Source organism: Lepidochelys olivacea (genome assembly GCF_965140295.1).
Source record: "Lepidochelys olivacea isolate rLepOli2 genome assembly, chromosome: 11".
Taxonomy (NCBI): domain Eukaryota; kingdom Metazoa; phylum Chordata; order Testudines; family Cheloniidae; genus Lepidochelys; species Lepidochelys olivacea.
This window is the reverse complement of record NC_140421.1, coordinates 66011849-66027676: the sequence shown is the minus strand read 5'-3', so window position 1 is coordinate 66027676 and position 15828 is coordinate 66011849. Positions and strand designations below refer to the sequence as shown.

The 15828-nt window shown below is 43.1% G+C and overlaps 1 protein-coding gene across 1 annotated transcript in view; it reads right to left on the bottom strand.

Moving 5' to 3' along the window:
* The window catches only part of LOC311528569 (uncharacterized protein), a gene marked incomplete at its 5' end in the record, with an annotated part of 99125 nt that extends 84037 nt beyond the window's left edge, over positions 1–15088 (bottom strand). Inside the window, 2 exons of the mRNA XM_084643781.1 lie at positions 844–987; positions 14981–15088. Of these exons, the coding sequence (XP_084499907.1) occupies positions 844–987; positions 14981–15088 (252 nt within the window). The remainder of the gene's footprint in view (positions 1–843; positions 988–14980) is intronic.
* Between the last annotated feature and the right edge of the window lie 740 nt (positions 15089–15828).

Below are 15828 nucleotides of genomic sequence, written 5' to 3'. Positions count from 1 at the left end.
ATTTGACGGGGCATTTTCTCTTGCTCTTTTTATGTCAAAGAATCTTCTTTGCTCCTCTAAAAAGGGCTTTGATAAAGTGTCTTGGTCTTAAACCAGTCACGTAGAGCCCCATATATGGATAACAAGCATACCCAGAGTTACATTGCTAACAAAAATATTGGGAGGGATGGTAAACCTCTTGTTTCAGGGCTCAATCCAATCTCTAAATATCAGGGATTAGGATAAAATCTCACGTGGGGGGCAGATTATCCCACAGCTTTCTACTGTGGGGTTCTTATACCTTCCCCTGGCCACTGTCAGACACAGGCTAAGGAATTAGATGGACCTTGGGCCTTAATCTGTCTGGCAGTTCCTATGTTCCCATATTCCATGAGTAGTTATGTGGTAGGTACCTGTTTTAGGAAGATCTAGAGAGCCATATCCTAAACTAATGTAAATCAGCACAGCCCCTTAAAGCCAACGCTGGTTCACAGCCAGCCAAGAATTTGGTCCTGTGAGTTTTGGGCCCACTTCTGCAAAACTAACTTGTGATGAGTAAGACTTCAGCGATTTCAATGAGACTGTTTTCATGTGTAAATGCTGTTCCTCACAACTAAAAATCAGACCCTTACAGAAGAGCTGTCATTTAAAATTATACTGCTAGTGCCACCTCAGCTCCTGGAAACATATTTAAAAACTCACAGGAGGTCCTGAGGGTGAATCTGATGCAAGCGAAGAACTTGGGCTTCTGCTTTTGTCAAGTTACATAGGGCTTGTCTGGAACTGCTGAATATGGCAACGGTATAAACAAAGTAGGCAAGGCCACCATTCAGGGTGATCAGAAAGAAGCCACTGGTTACCTACCTGCTCCCCCCTGTAGAAAGCTTTAGGTTCCACAGTCTTCTTGCTCTTCCTGGGAAACAACCACCTCTCTTGCAGCTGCAGGTTCTGCTTCAGGTGGATGGCCACCTGCTCGTCAGGATCTGCCAGCAGAGATCTCAGGTTTTCCTGTTTCAATCGAAGTTAAAAAACCAAAACACACAGGGTACAAAACGTCATTATATAGCGACCTTATTATCATTAACGATAACCTAGGATGGAAAACCAATGAATAGCACCAAAAAAATGAGTTTGTTTTTTCATGTCCTTGTAATACTTAAAGTCACTTTCAGATCTTGGTCCAATAGTGGGTTTTTTATATACATTAAGAAGAGAATGAAGGGCCCACTCAACAGAAAATTGTCCGAGAGGCAGTGTTGCGTCTGGATATTCTCCATAAATTTTCCTGAGCTGCTATCATGGAGCTATTTCAAGAGAGAAACTGAGATGTATGTGGCTATGCTACAATGAGGCCTTTTCTTTATTGCGTACCTTTCAGGTAGTTCCATAAGATGCCAATTTCATTTGCACATGCCAAGAGAGCTGGTATTACATGGGCACCCTTTATATTAAATGCTTCTTTTATAAGTGGTTTATGAAAGGGTAACACACTCTTAGTAGATATTTTAATAAATGTTTAAACAACTGCTATGGCTTGTTAGAGTCCAACAGGTTGCTTAAAACCATGGCTCATAACCATCTGTAACACCACTTGCTTACAGCGATACTGCTGACACATACCATCGTGTCTGGAACATGTTCATTACGTCAGCCCTTTATAAATGGAACACTAATATAAGGCATGGCCTGTTATATTCTCAGAGCTGTTGCGTCTCAATAGCGAAACAGGGACAGGAGGAAACAAATGAGTGAGTGAGGAATAACAACTCTCGGTGCTAACTTCCATAAACTCCACATCTCCCCGATCAACTCTCAGCAGCAAAGTAGCAGCCTTTCACCCACGCACGGGCCGGCCTCTACCCTCAGTGTCTTGAGCTCATCAAGGCAATCTTTAAAACATAGACCTGACAAATCTCATACACGTCATTTCTGGCTTAATGGAAGTGGCTAAAAAGCTTGATTTTTGGTCTGGTATATCATCACAGTTGAAATAGGGGGGTGCACTGGTTTCTAAGGAGCAAGGTGCTCACTGTCGGTCAGACCTTTATTCACACTGAATTAAGTAACGGGGGGGTAGCCCTGTTAGTCTATAGCCACAAAAACAACAAGGAGTCCGGGGGCACCTTAAAGACTAACAGATTTATTTGGGCATAAGCTTTCGTGGGTAAAAAACCCACTTCTTCAGATGCATGGAGTGAAAATTACAGATACAGGCATAAATATAAATGTGCCAATATAAATTTATGCATGTATCTGTACCCACAAAAGCTTATGCCCAAATAAATCTGTTAGTCTTTAAGGTGCCACTGGATTCCTCGTTGTCACACTGAACTGTACTTTCCTACTGTAGTAGTCCCATAAGATGTCAGTTTCATTTGAGGCCAAACACAAGAGACCTATTGTAAAATAAATGCATGGCTATAGAAAAGAAGGAAATTTGTCCCATAATCACCAGTGGCTTTTTCTGTTCTGGACTGAAGCTGCCTAGTAGAGAGATGGACATCCTGGGTGCTAAAAACTTCAAAACAGCACCAGCATTTTGCGTTTAAAATGTCTGCATAATCCCAAACTTTGTATGGTCCCTTTCCATTCAACATATGGTTTGGTCCAGGCTGGCTGTGTGATTTAAGCAGCATTTGAGTCATTCCCATTGCCAGTCAGTCAGAATGCAGCCAGATGAGAGAGTGCTAGCCTGGAAAGACACAATATGGAAGAAAGAGGTGGAGGTGTCAAATGCATACATGGGCAAATGTTGGCAGTGCCCACCAATTTGACGTCACTCTCCTCTCTGAATGCCCTATATTGGTTCATCATCTGCATCAAATTTAAATATTCGGTCACCAACTTTGCAAATCTACACCCCCCTCCTTATCCTCATTTCTTGAGATCACATCACACCCGACCCGCTCAGTTTTCAGCATTCCCATGCCTGTCTATTTGTCAGTCTCCTCTGTGCCTTCTTCCAGGCAACCTGCTAACATGGTTTGACCTCTCTGACCTCTGAAAGGCCTGACCTTTCCATGAGTCTTAAAAGTCCATCCTTGCCATGCTGGCTATAATGAACCATACTGATTTCTATAGAAAATCCCCCTAGTTTCCCTTCCCTGACTTGTTTGTCTTAACAATCTAAGGTATTTAATAAGGTTCCCTTTACCACAGCATGAGTACCTCACAATCTTTAATGTGTTTATCCTCACAATGCCCCCTGTGAGGTAGGAAAGTGCTATTATCCCCTGTGACAGGGTCGGGATAGATGGCTACAGGACAGTGATAGAAGGCAGATATATTAGCCCCAGATTAAGCAGATCCCTTTTCCCTGGGTGAGGTAACAGGGGCGGTTCCAGAACAATCAGGAACTTGCTGGAACCAATTAAGGCGTGCGAGGAGCTGGGAGCAAGAGGTGAGCAAGAAGCTGAGAGTGAGTAGGTGTACTGCTGGAGGACTAAGAAGTACAAGTGGAGGCATCAAGTGGTAGGTCCTGTGGTGAGGATAAAGAAGGTCTTGGGAGGAGGCCATGGGGAAGTAGCCCAGGGAGTTGTAGCTGTTGCACCTGTTACAGGAGATACTGTAGACAGCTGCAATCCACAGGTCCCTGGGCTGGAACCTGGAGTAGAGGGTGGGCCCAGGTTCACCCCATCCCCCCAACTCCCTATTTGATATAAGAGGAGTCGACCTGGACTGTGGGTCCCAGTGGAGGGGAAGGTCTCTGGCCTGTCCCCCGACCCATTAGGTGGACCAGCAGAGACTGCGGGGATTGTTCTCCTCCTTTTCCCCATGCTGGCCAATGATGAGGTTAGCTTAGTGAACGGCAGTTTGTGCCACTAATAAAAGGAGCAAAACTGAGGACTGCCGTGAACCTCTGAGGTGAGCAAATCCGCCAGAAAGCGCAGAACTCACCAAGGCAGAGGAGGAACTTTGTCACACCCCGTTTTACAAATGGGGAGCTGTATAAACCAAGTGAGTTGCCCAAGGTCACACAGGAAGTTTGTGGCAGAGAAGGGATGACGTGAGTCACAAGCTAGCACCCTGACCACTGGACCATCTTTCCTCTCCTTTGTCAGTGAGTTCCTCAGGGCAGTGATTTTTTGATATCTGGAAAGTGCCTTGTACATTGTGGGTGCTGCCACAAACAAACCTCCTCAGGCCATGGATAACGGATGTGCTACAAGCACACACAGAGGGTAGGGGAGATAGAATAAGGAGTGTGAAATCAGAAGGGTCTAGGAGAGATAGGCCTAAGCCAAACCCTGAAATGGAGAGGGGATGGAAGGGAGAAGAAGGGCCTTAGGAGGTTTGGAGAGAGCCACCCCCATTCCAGGGAAGCTTAGAGTGAGCATGATCTGCTACATCAGAGCAAAGAGGAGAGGATGGCAAGCACAGCCTCACCACCTAGTCAAAGGGACGGGGACCTGATTTTTTTAAAACCACAAGGCACAATCCAGTCCATTAGAAAAAAACATATTTTTGGTCAGCTTTCAAAATCTAAGGGATTGACATGCCCGGTTTCCATTAAAACCAATGGAAATTGGGTATCCAAACCCGAGCTGGCTTTGAGAATCTCAGCCCTGCAACAGTTCCATCAGCAATATTTTACCAGACTTAAAGCAAATTAGTGTCAGGATCCCGTAAAGGGCAGTCAGGGCAAACCCAAGGCTGGGAGTAGTAGAGGAGTCCATAGTCAGGTTCCAGGCCAGGGTCGATACCCAGGATCAGAGTCCATGTCAGGAGGTGAAGTCCAAATCAAGAGAAGGTCAAAGCCAGGAATTAAGGAGCAGGAATAGTCTTGTAGCTACAGGAGATCCACACTGTTACTTGGACATTTCCTGGAATGCCTCTTGGGTTTATATCGGGCAGGGAGTCAATCAGGTGCCATGACACTGTTGTCTGTCAAACCCTTGAGGCAGAACTTCCCACAGAACAGTCTGTGTCCACAGCAAGTCATGGGAAATGGAGTGCAAGCTAGTTACCACTGTCACTGGATGGCAGGCTGGGGATGCCAGCTGTCTGGTAGCTCCGTGGGCCTCAGTTCAAGAATCCCTGGGGCCTCACAATTAGAATCTTTGCAGGTCTCTACCAACTAGGAAACAGGAAAATGTTGGTAACAGATGGAACAAGCTGCAACAGTGAAATATAGCCCTGGGAACAAAGTTAATCTGGATGAGATAAGTGTACCTAAATTCCTAGCATTGTTAGCAAGTTTACAAGAGTTAATGGGGGAAGGAGGAGGTCTGTTTGCATGAAGCACAGGATGGCTAAAAGTACTGATTAAATTACCCCAAGCAAGAGACAAAAGGCTCTCTCTTAAGTGTATACCATATGATAAGGCAATATGACAGCTTGCCACAGGGTTGCTCTGGGCAATGTACCAGTGTGGCCACCAGAGCATCAGAATGAGATGCCAATACTGTAAAGGTAAAACCACCAAGCAGGTGAAAAATGAGGAAACATATTTATACACACAGAGAGGCTAGGTTTAAAAATATGAATGCTGCTTTCTTCTAAGAGATATTACGCCTCTTTTCTTAGGTTAAAAGCATATCCTGAGGCAGAAAGTAGAAAGAATATAAAATTAATTCTCCTACTAAGGAATATGGTCTATCTTCAACTGCTATGCTTCACTTTGTCGAAGGGAGAAGGGGAAAGACTTCTGCTTTTAAAGCTTTTTTTTTTTTGCATCCCAGCTGGAACTTCAAATATATTTTTGGCAGAGTAATTCTTTGAACACTATAAGGACAAGGTGTTAATAAAAAGAATTCTACAATTGTGAGTTTTGCATTTGTGTTTTGTGAAAAAAAAAATCTGTGGATTCCTTTGGTGCTGGCATTCCTGGTTCTCAGTCGACATTATTCTTTCATTAGCTTCCAAGGTTTTCTGAAAACAAAAATCTATTTGAGTTTATGACTAAACTAAAAGGTTCTAATATATTCACAGAGGGGATTACCTAGCTCCTGGTATTTATTACTGCAGTGTCCTGGTCCCATTGAGCTACTGAAGAGGACATTGCATCCTTTAAAAGAGGACCCATTCCTTATCTGGTGTAAATCAGTGAAGCTAAATTGAAGGTGTGCCAGTTTACACCCACAGAGGATCTGTCCCAAAGACTTTTAGTGCAGAGCAAAATATTAAAGTGACCAATTAAGTGTTTACACTTGCACATGACTACTCAAAAAAAAATTTGGCCTCCACAGTCTGCATTCCGCTCACCTGCTTGTTTTGACATGGAAATGCTTACTTTTCTTGAAAAGGAAACAGTTACGTTTCAAATTTCCTACTCTGGCAGGTTATAACATTCCACTCTTTTGTACAGTGAAGCGGAAGTGGAACTCGTCAGTCTTAAAAGACTTAAGTTTGAACAAGGTTGAAAGGAATGAGCCAACAAAGAGTTAACACTGGGATGGGCCCATGCTGGGACCTGAGAAACTATGAGTGAAATCCTGGCCCCACCGAGGTCAATGGGAGTTTTGCTGCTGACTTCAGTGGAGCCAGGCTTTTACCTCATGTCTCTGAACTTTGTGAGATGTTTGCATACAGATCTGGGGATGAGCACCTGCGCCAGGTCCATATTCGGAGGGAACTCTCAAGGCAGAGAGCTCATCTCAGCCAGCTTTCCTTCACCAACTTCTTCCATAATCTGGACCCTGAATTGGAATGCCAGGTTCTTTGCATTCAGGGATGAGAGCTGCTTTTGTGTTGTGAAGCTGCTCCAGGCCCCAGGCTCGGAGTGTGCGTTTCCAGGCTCTGAGCAACTCCAACACATTCAGGGTCATAAAACTAGGCCTTACGCTTGGTCTATGCATAGATTTTGTACCTGTGCAACTATTTTAGCTAGGGGTGTGATTTTTTTTTTTACCAAGACAGCTGTTATACCTTCAGAACCCACCTTAAAACTCTCCTTTGCCATAAGGCCTACAAGAAAGAAAACTCTTGATAACAGCTAGGCTGCTGGTGTGCAGAGACCGTTGCCTATCACGCTGACCTATATTGTTCCATGGCTTCCATATACTCCGCCGCCAGTCTGTCCTTATCTATCTGTTGGCTGCTGTCTTACACCTAGATTGTAAGCTCTTTGTGGGAGGGACCATCCTTTTGTTCTGTGTTTGTACAGTACCCAGCACAATGGAGGCCTGGTTCTTGACTGGGGCCGCTTGGCTTTAAAATACAAATAATAATATTTTAAAAATACTGGTACCAGTGTAGATGCAATCATACCAGTAAAAATGTGCCTTATACTGGTATAGACTTATAGAATCATAGGACTGGAAGAGACCTTGAGAGGTCATCTAGTCCAGTCCCCTGCACTTAAGGCAGGACAAAGTATCCCTGTATGGTGATAAACTATATCAATATAAGCACATTTATATCAGTATAACTGCATCCACACTGGAGGAGGTGATGGAGAGTGGATTGCACCTCCAACTCTACCAGTATAGTTAACAGAGTACAACATTTTGCTTTGGACAAGGCCTTTGAGCTAAAGTGGCAAACTTCCCATTGACTTTGATGGGAGTTGTGCTTGCTTACACCCAGGCCCAATATGGCCCTTAATGTGTGTTGCAAGAGAATTTCAGCATATAAGCCTTTGGAATCATTGTCAGACAGAATGGAATTGAACTAGATTGACTGGGGGAATTCTGTGAGCTTGACAACACTCAGTACCAATCTGGAATTGGTAGTACTGTGTTTTGGGCGGAGTGCGGGGGTTAACATTCAGTATCTCTGTATAAAATTATATTTCAAAGGATCAAGATGCTACTTTATTTATTAAATTTCAGTTGGTGTCCACTTGTTCTCTGATGAGAGGAAAATATATTTATAATTTGTATTGCAGTAGTACCTTTAGACCCCAGAGCCCTGTTAAGTTAGACATTGTATAAAGATGCCTCTTTACCCCCAAAATGCTTACAGTCCAAACAGACCATTGAGTTAAAAACCTCCTGATGGTTCAGAATGGTTAATCTATAAGGTTTACCTTACCTAATTAATCACCAAGGCGCAAATCCTCAGCTGATGTCAATTATCATGGCTCCACTGAAGTCAATTTACACAAGCTGTGAATCTTCCCTCCACACCCCCTTGAGTTTATAAATGGCTGCTAACCTTAAATAACTGCACACTAGAGTGAGCACATGGGAGCTCTCTTGCTGTGGCTGAACATGGGCCCATAGTTCAGAGCCACTTCTTCCCATGGTGCCGTCATGTGACACCATCATGGGAAGTGGAGGCAAGACAGGCCAAGGCACCCACTGCTGAACATCACAGGAGAGAGGGAGAGTGGGGCCGTTTTCAGTCCCCTATTCCCCAGCTTCCTCTGGGAGGAAGTCTCCACTGTACCATCTCATTTTGGAGCTCCGCTGAGGACAGGAAGAAGCACTGGTTGTGGCTGATTCTTATGAGGCAAGAGAATAACTGGGGAGGCCAGACTGCATGCTGGGAGGAGGAAGAACTGGCTGTGAAAATCCCACATCTGGATTGGCTGCCACCTGCCAGACGACTGAGATGCACCAATTCATTGACAGTATGGGGCACCCATGGCATGTAAAGACCGTCGCAAAATATTTTTATTTGGTTTATTAAGTTTTTAGTAATTTCAGCTCTTCTCATTCCTGCAGCAAATCTCTCTCAGACAGAACCTGGAAGATGTCCCAATTCTGTACCTTCCATATTGCTTGAAACTGAATTTGGGCACAGACAAGATTTCATTGATATATCCCCTGAAAGTACTTATTGATTCTTGAGGTTGTCTTGGATAATATCCAATTATTATACATCTGCTGTGTCAAGAACCTTGGTGTGAATGCTGATTTTAACAACCCTGGAGGAATACATCAGTGGCTTGGCCAATGCTGCTTTCCCCACCCGTCCCTCTCGGCAGGTTATCAGTCTGAGACCTCCTGCTTTTGTTAGGGCTGGAATTGATTACTGTAATTCTCTGTTGGCTGAACTCCCAGATCATGTTCTACATCAGTTTTGACTCACACATAATGCTGTTGGCAGGGTTTTTTAGGAGTCCAAAGATTTGTTCTCATTTTACACCTTTTCCAGCATCTTTATCCACTGGCTTTCTGTGCCTTTGTGGATGAAGGGTTGGCTTTTAGCAGTCACTTTCAAAGCTCTCCACAATTATTCCCCTCATTACCTGGCTGATTTCTGACACCCAGATGAAAACACAAACAACCAGATTTTCTAGTCGGTTAACAGCCCATTTGCACCACAAAGAGGCTATAATCTGCCCGTCAATGCTCAGCTGAGAAGTCTCTTGGTGTAAGGGAACTCTCTGTTGGGCAGAACAGTGCCAAAGCCCCATCTGGTGCAGGGCGGCACGTGAGGAGTACAAGGGAGTGCCAATCTGCGATGCCAAATCTCCACCGACAGAGGCTCCCAAATCAACAGCCCAAGTAGAGCTACCCAGCCAGCCCTCATAATCCAGGATCCCTAATTGGCTCCCTGCCATCTTCCCCACTCCTGTGCCCAGCAGAGCTCTGGCTCATGAGAGACTTTGATCTATATTATTCTGGGAATAGACTGGGAGAGAATGGCTGCCCATATATCATTTGTGAACAGTGGGAGAAAGGCATTGGGTCCTGCATCAACAGTGCACCTAAGCACAGGCTTAATGTTAAGCACATGTTTAAGTTTCATTGCAGGTACTTAAGAATTTTGCTGAAGAGGGATGAGCTTGAGCCTGTGTTTAACCTTAACGTATTGACCTAAAACCAAAGTTTAAACTGAAATCATGCCTCCCGGCTCTGATATTTTTCACAAACCCTCTCGTCAATATTATTCATTTTTACTGCACTAGCACTTAGGCGCCTGAATCAGGGCCCCATTGAACAGGCTAAACATGGAAGAACCCACAGAAAATGAAGATAAGCTACTAGACAAAGAAGAGGAGGAAACAGTGAAACCGTCATATTGAAAGCAGCAGTACCTTTTCACTGCTTTGTTATTATTGGACGGTGCTCTGGGGTACATTGCATGAAAGGTTTTATATAAACATGCTGAGTGACTGGCTGATTGATAAGAAGAGAGTCCTCAATTCTTACTAGCAGATTCAATGTTGATTGCTTGTGTCATATCAGGCAATCTTCGTCCTCCATAGAATTTCGAAAATAAAATCCTCTCTCTCGTGATGTCTGGTATTATCAGCTCACCGATCAAATGAGAGAGAAGAATAGAGACTATGGAGTGCAACCGAATAAAGAGATCAGGAAAATACATATAGAAATCCAGAAATACTGATACTGATTATAATCTAGTCAGATGAATACTGGGGCTCCAATCTATTACAATTAAAACTCAGTCATGCTAATAAACGGGATTAAAAATGGGTGAGCAGCTTCCTTTTTCAAAAAAAATTATAGCTGCTGTAGCAATGATTCCTCCTAGTTACCAGCCTGGGGCCTGTGACAGTCTGTATCCCTATGTTCACCCCTTCTACAAGACTATGTTAAATTCTGTACAAAGCATTCCGTGTAAGGTATCATTTGAAAACTCATAATTTGCTGATCATTATTGTCCTGGTAAAATATGTGCGGCAACAACATTGTATGTAAAGAGATAAGATTCCATTGTACCAAGACATGTTACCAAGACATGTTCCAACATATTCTGGAGGCCAGTCATAAACAAGTTCCTCAGAGGCAAAAGGCTAGCCAACTCCTAAGCCAGGTATCAACGAAATCAAATGGACCACCCCCTGATTAAGTGGGCACTCTTCGGCAGGAGAGGTAGCTTGGGGAAAATCTACATTTTGACAAAGAAGTAGTTTAAGGTTCCTGGGCACATAGACTTTGTCTCCTAATCTCATCTGGAGATGATTCTTGTGCAAGAGAAAGAGCTATAAGAGGAGAGGGCAGCTGCCTCAATTCATCTCCCTTGCTCTCTACCCACGGCATCATCAACACTTGAAGAACAAAGGAAGCAGCACTGGACTTGGGGGAGATCCTGACTGAAATTGGTTCAGCCAATAAGACTGCGGGAACATATGGTGAGAAAGACCTTTGCTTTGTATTCACTTAGCTTGTTAAATGAGGTTGTAGTTGTGTTTTATCTTTTGTTTCCTTGCAACCAATTCTGATTTATACGTCTCATTATGTGTCGTCACTTAAAATCTATCTTTCTTTAGTTAGTAAATTTGTTTTGTTGTTTTATCTAAACCAGTGTGTTTGGATTGAAGTGTCTGGAAAGATCCATTTGGGATGATAAGATTTGTGCATATCATTTTCTAGTAATGAAATGATGGACTTGAAATGAGTTTGTATTGTCCAAGAGGGTGCTGGGCAGTCCAAGTCACACATTTGTGGGGGAAAGTCTGGGGATGGGATTTTACTGGTGTTACTCTGCAGTGTAATTCATGAGTGGCTGGCTACATCACTCACAGTATAGCTGGGAGTGATTTACATGCTGGAGGCTATGTGTGAGCAGCACAGGAGTGGTTGCTCTCTCAGTGAAGCAGTGTAAAAGGCACCCCAGGCTAGGGAATTGAGGGGACACAGCTGTCCATCAGATCAAGATTGTACCCTGGGTAATGTCACAGGGCCCGATCCTGTTACAACTGCAATCAGCAACAAAACTCTCACTAAATTTCTACTGGAACAGGATCAAGCCCCAGATCCTCAATCATTTGCCCCATCTGGGTAACCCAGAACCTTCACGTAGAGATTGATCGAATCCATTTTACTAGCATTGACTTGAGCTGCTTAGATCTCTTGCTATGTCTCGTGAGACCTGATGAGCCTTACAGAAATAAGCCATTCCAGTGTATACAGATTACCTCTGTATGCAGCAGAAGTAGAAGGTTGATCTTCAGTTGACTCAAACAAGCTGGTGTGTACACTGTCCCCTTGAGGATAGCAAACCTGACAATGTGTGTGTGTGAGACATGGGGAAGGGATGGACACAGCAGGGAGCATTCCAAAGAGCCGGGGGTTGGTGTGTCCCTATCGCTAGCCAGAGAGAGTGAGAGCTGCGGTTTCAGGGAGCTGAGCTACAGCAGACGCAGACAAGCCCACGGCATTCCAAGGGCAGGTAATGGTGAGGTGCCTGGGCTCACAACCTGGGTACTCCTGTGAGCATCACACTGCCTTTCCAGGAGCATGGTGTCTGTTCTGTCTCTGTGCTCCTAGGGGCACACAGTACTCCATGAGGGCCAGACTCGGCTTTGGGCTGCTGTTGTGGGCATGCAGAATTCTGCTTCCTGGGGATCTCGCCCTGTGCCACCCTATACTATAGGCTGTGCCTAAATGGCTCACTGTAACACCTAATGATGTGAAAATGAACAGCTGTCAGGGGACTCTGAATTTCTATGCTTTTGCTCTAAAATCTTACCCTTCATGTTGCACTAAATTTAATTTTTCTTCTGTGTTCTCCCTTTGGGCAAAACAGAACGATGGTAGAAAGTATTTTCATGCTGAGGGCCTCCGAGTTTCTCCCCAGATGCTTACACAATAAAGTAATGACCCCAAGCCCACTGAAGTCAATGGGAGTCTTTCCATTGACTTCAAAGGGATTTGGATCAGGCGCTAACATCAAAGGAAATAAAAGCTATTGACTGGTTTTAGTACATAAAAATGTGAAGGCCCAATTCTTCTCTCTTACACTGATGTACATCAGGAGTAACTCCACTTAAGTCAGCTGAATAACACCAGTGTAAAACCAGTGTAAGGGAGAGGAGAAGCTTACACCATTTTTCCTGAGGCCTGCTTCTGCCCAAATTTCCCAGTTCACTAATAGTGATGGTTTTCACTTCTTCAGCTGATTACTTCACCTGATTTGATTCAACTTATGCAAGTGGTGTAAGATGTCTCCATGCAGTGTGATTCATTATTACGGCTAACAGCAGTGCAATCACCCCTTTGCAAATGCAGGAGAACCTATTTTGTGTTCTTTTGGTTTGCTGGCAGTGATCGGTTCAATGGCAGGAGCAATATATGTTTACTCTTTGCTCTGCTGTCATTGATGAGCTGGTAGGTTCCTCGGTGGCTTTGCACAGCTAATGGGTTGTCCAACCATTTTATTAAACAGACAAGAAGTGTTAGAAATAGCAACAATTTACATTAACAAAATGATCATTTCTGGCCATGTAACCTTAGTGAAGAAGTGAGAAAACACAACATGCCTACATAAACACTCAAACATGAGATACATTTCAAGACTCTGGTTAGTTTATATAATGTGTCTGCAAACTATTGTGAAAATGATTTATTATTTTTACTATCATTATCATCATTAAAAAAAACTAAACATCACTTATAATTTACTTCTCGGTGGGTTGTTGCATCTAGCAGGAGTCTCTTCTCTTCTTTTTTTCTTTTCATTACTAGGACAGATATGTGAATTTTGTACTTTGCTGTAGTTTATAGTTTTATAGAGTAATGGTATTTGGTAAGTGTATTTGTGAAGGTTGCATTTAGAAATGAAATGCTTATGGCTATTATATTTATGCTGTCTCTTTGAAAATGTCAGGTTTTTTAATAACATTTCTGCATGTGTCAGATTTAAACCACTCTGACAACTAGATGGTGGAGATATATCGTTAGTGGGAATTTGCATTAAGTCGCATAGCCATAAAACGCAGAATGGAGATGAACTGATTTCTGACCTGTCATCTTACCTTATTATTCTCCAGAATAACATGTAAGAAACTTACACTATATTTGTCAACAATTACTGAATGATGTTTACATTACAAATGGGCCTAAGCCAGAACGCTGGTTCCAGCCCCTCTGAAATCCAGAGTAAGGGCACGTCTACACATACAGCACTGCAGCAGCGCACCGGGTGAAGACGTTCTATACTGAGCAAACACAGCTCTCTCATCAGCATAATAAAACCACCTCTGCAAGCAGCGGTAGCTAGGTCAGTGGAAGAAGTTCTCCCACCAACATAGTGCTGTCTACACTGGCGCTTAAGTCAGTGTAACTCATGTCGCTCAGGGGGTGGTTTATTCACACCTCTGAGCATAAGGTATGCCGACATAAGCTGTAGTACAGACATAGCTTAACTCAGACCTATCTGTGCAGCAGGCCAAAAACATAGGCCTCAATTTTCCACAGAGACTAATGATTTGGGGAGTCTTAATTCTTGGTTGCCCAACTCGAGACACTTTAGAACGGGGCCTGGTTTTCAGGACAGATGCTCCGCACTTTTGTACAAATCAGTCTCTCCAAAAGTTGCCTCTGCAACAGCATAGCATGTCTTCCTAAGAGTCAAAACTTGCTTGCATGCTAAGAAAAAGAATTTGGAAGAGTTTGGGTAGTAGCATCACCCACTAACACTTTCCACAGCAGCATTATTTCCCCATGACATATATTAAACAGTTTCAGCAATCACTGAACTTTCCCTCTGAAGAATTCATTTATTCTTCCTCCAGAAAACAGCTTACATAGTGATGGGTTACACTGACCTAATAATGGGAGTGGAAATGTAGACTCTAGTTGTAGAAAAAAAAGTCTTGAGGCTACAGTAGTAACCCTGGGGCTCAAGAGATCAGGGTTTATATCCTAGTTCAGGACCTTGTCTGACCTTGCAGAAGCCACTTAATGTCCCTGTGCCTCAGTTCCCCCTCCAAAAATGCTTTCTCTCCCTCATCTTTTGTCTTTGTAAGCCTGGAACCAGCAGATTCGTAGGCACATAACTAACTTTAAGTATGTTCTTACACCTATTGACTCCAAAGGAAACACTCACATGATTAAAGTTATGCCCATGCATTAGTCACTTTGTAAATCAAAGTCTTTGACTGTAAACTCTTTGGGGGCAGGGACTGTCTCTTAGTGTGTGTACAGTGCCTAGCACAATAGGGCCTAGATTCGGGTTATGGGCTCTAGTTGATACTGCAATGTGCATAATATTGGTGCCTATTATAGTCAGTATGGACCCGCATTATGTTAGCAGGAGCCCCATGCCCTTAAGTGGCACAATCCCTCTCAAGCTGCCAGTAACACAGGGCAAAATTTCAATTCTGATTTAATTCTTCTTACCTCAAAGATTTAATTCTGCTTACCTCAAAATCTTCCCTGAAAGTCACAACCATATTTCGGACCTTCTTCACTTTATCTGAGATCTTGCTCTTTGATTCACAGCTGGAGATGAGGAAAGATGGTGATGACATGGGTAAGGATTGCTTTTTTAAAAAAAAAACAAAAACTTGAGATCTATAGCCATATTTAAGGTCAGGAAATCAATGCACTTTTTCCTCTATATACATTACAACTATGCCCTTATCAGTGTATTTCTTTTGAGACATTTTCCCTTCTATCCCCTCAGTATGTTGCATTCCATTTCTATTTTTCCTCCTCTTCTTTTTTCTTTAAAGGGAGATTATTTGCTTTTGCAACAATTATAAGGTCCCAAGAAAGAAGTTATCAATCTACAAGTCAGCTGAATCTGCAAAGACAGTTTCCCTTCACCAAAGTTGCCAGTTAACTCAGCTTTGACTTGGAGACATTAACCTCTCCCAAAAAGAGATGAATGACAGTCACCCACCCCTCTTACTTTTTATCTTAAATGATGGAGTTAGCACTCCTAAGGACACTAGAAACTGAAGCTGTCTCATTAGCTACATTCTGCAAAGCAAGCACCATAGCAGGGTTGGCATCCATATATTTTCCTCAAGAGTATTCTCCACGGACCAGCTCTGTAACTGAGACTTTCAAGGGATATTGTCAACTTGAATGTCTGAATTTGACTAGTTTACTAAAAAAAATAAATTTTCTGATGGAGCAGCCTTACAACAGTATGGCCTGATTTAAAAAAAAAAATCTTTGAATATTGAAATATTTCTTTAAAATGTTGATAAAGTGGTTTGTTTGTTTTTCTTTTCCTGGTGATATTTATATGGGCCTTTTTCAG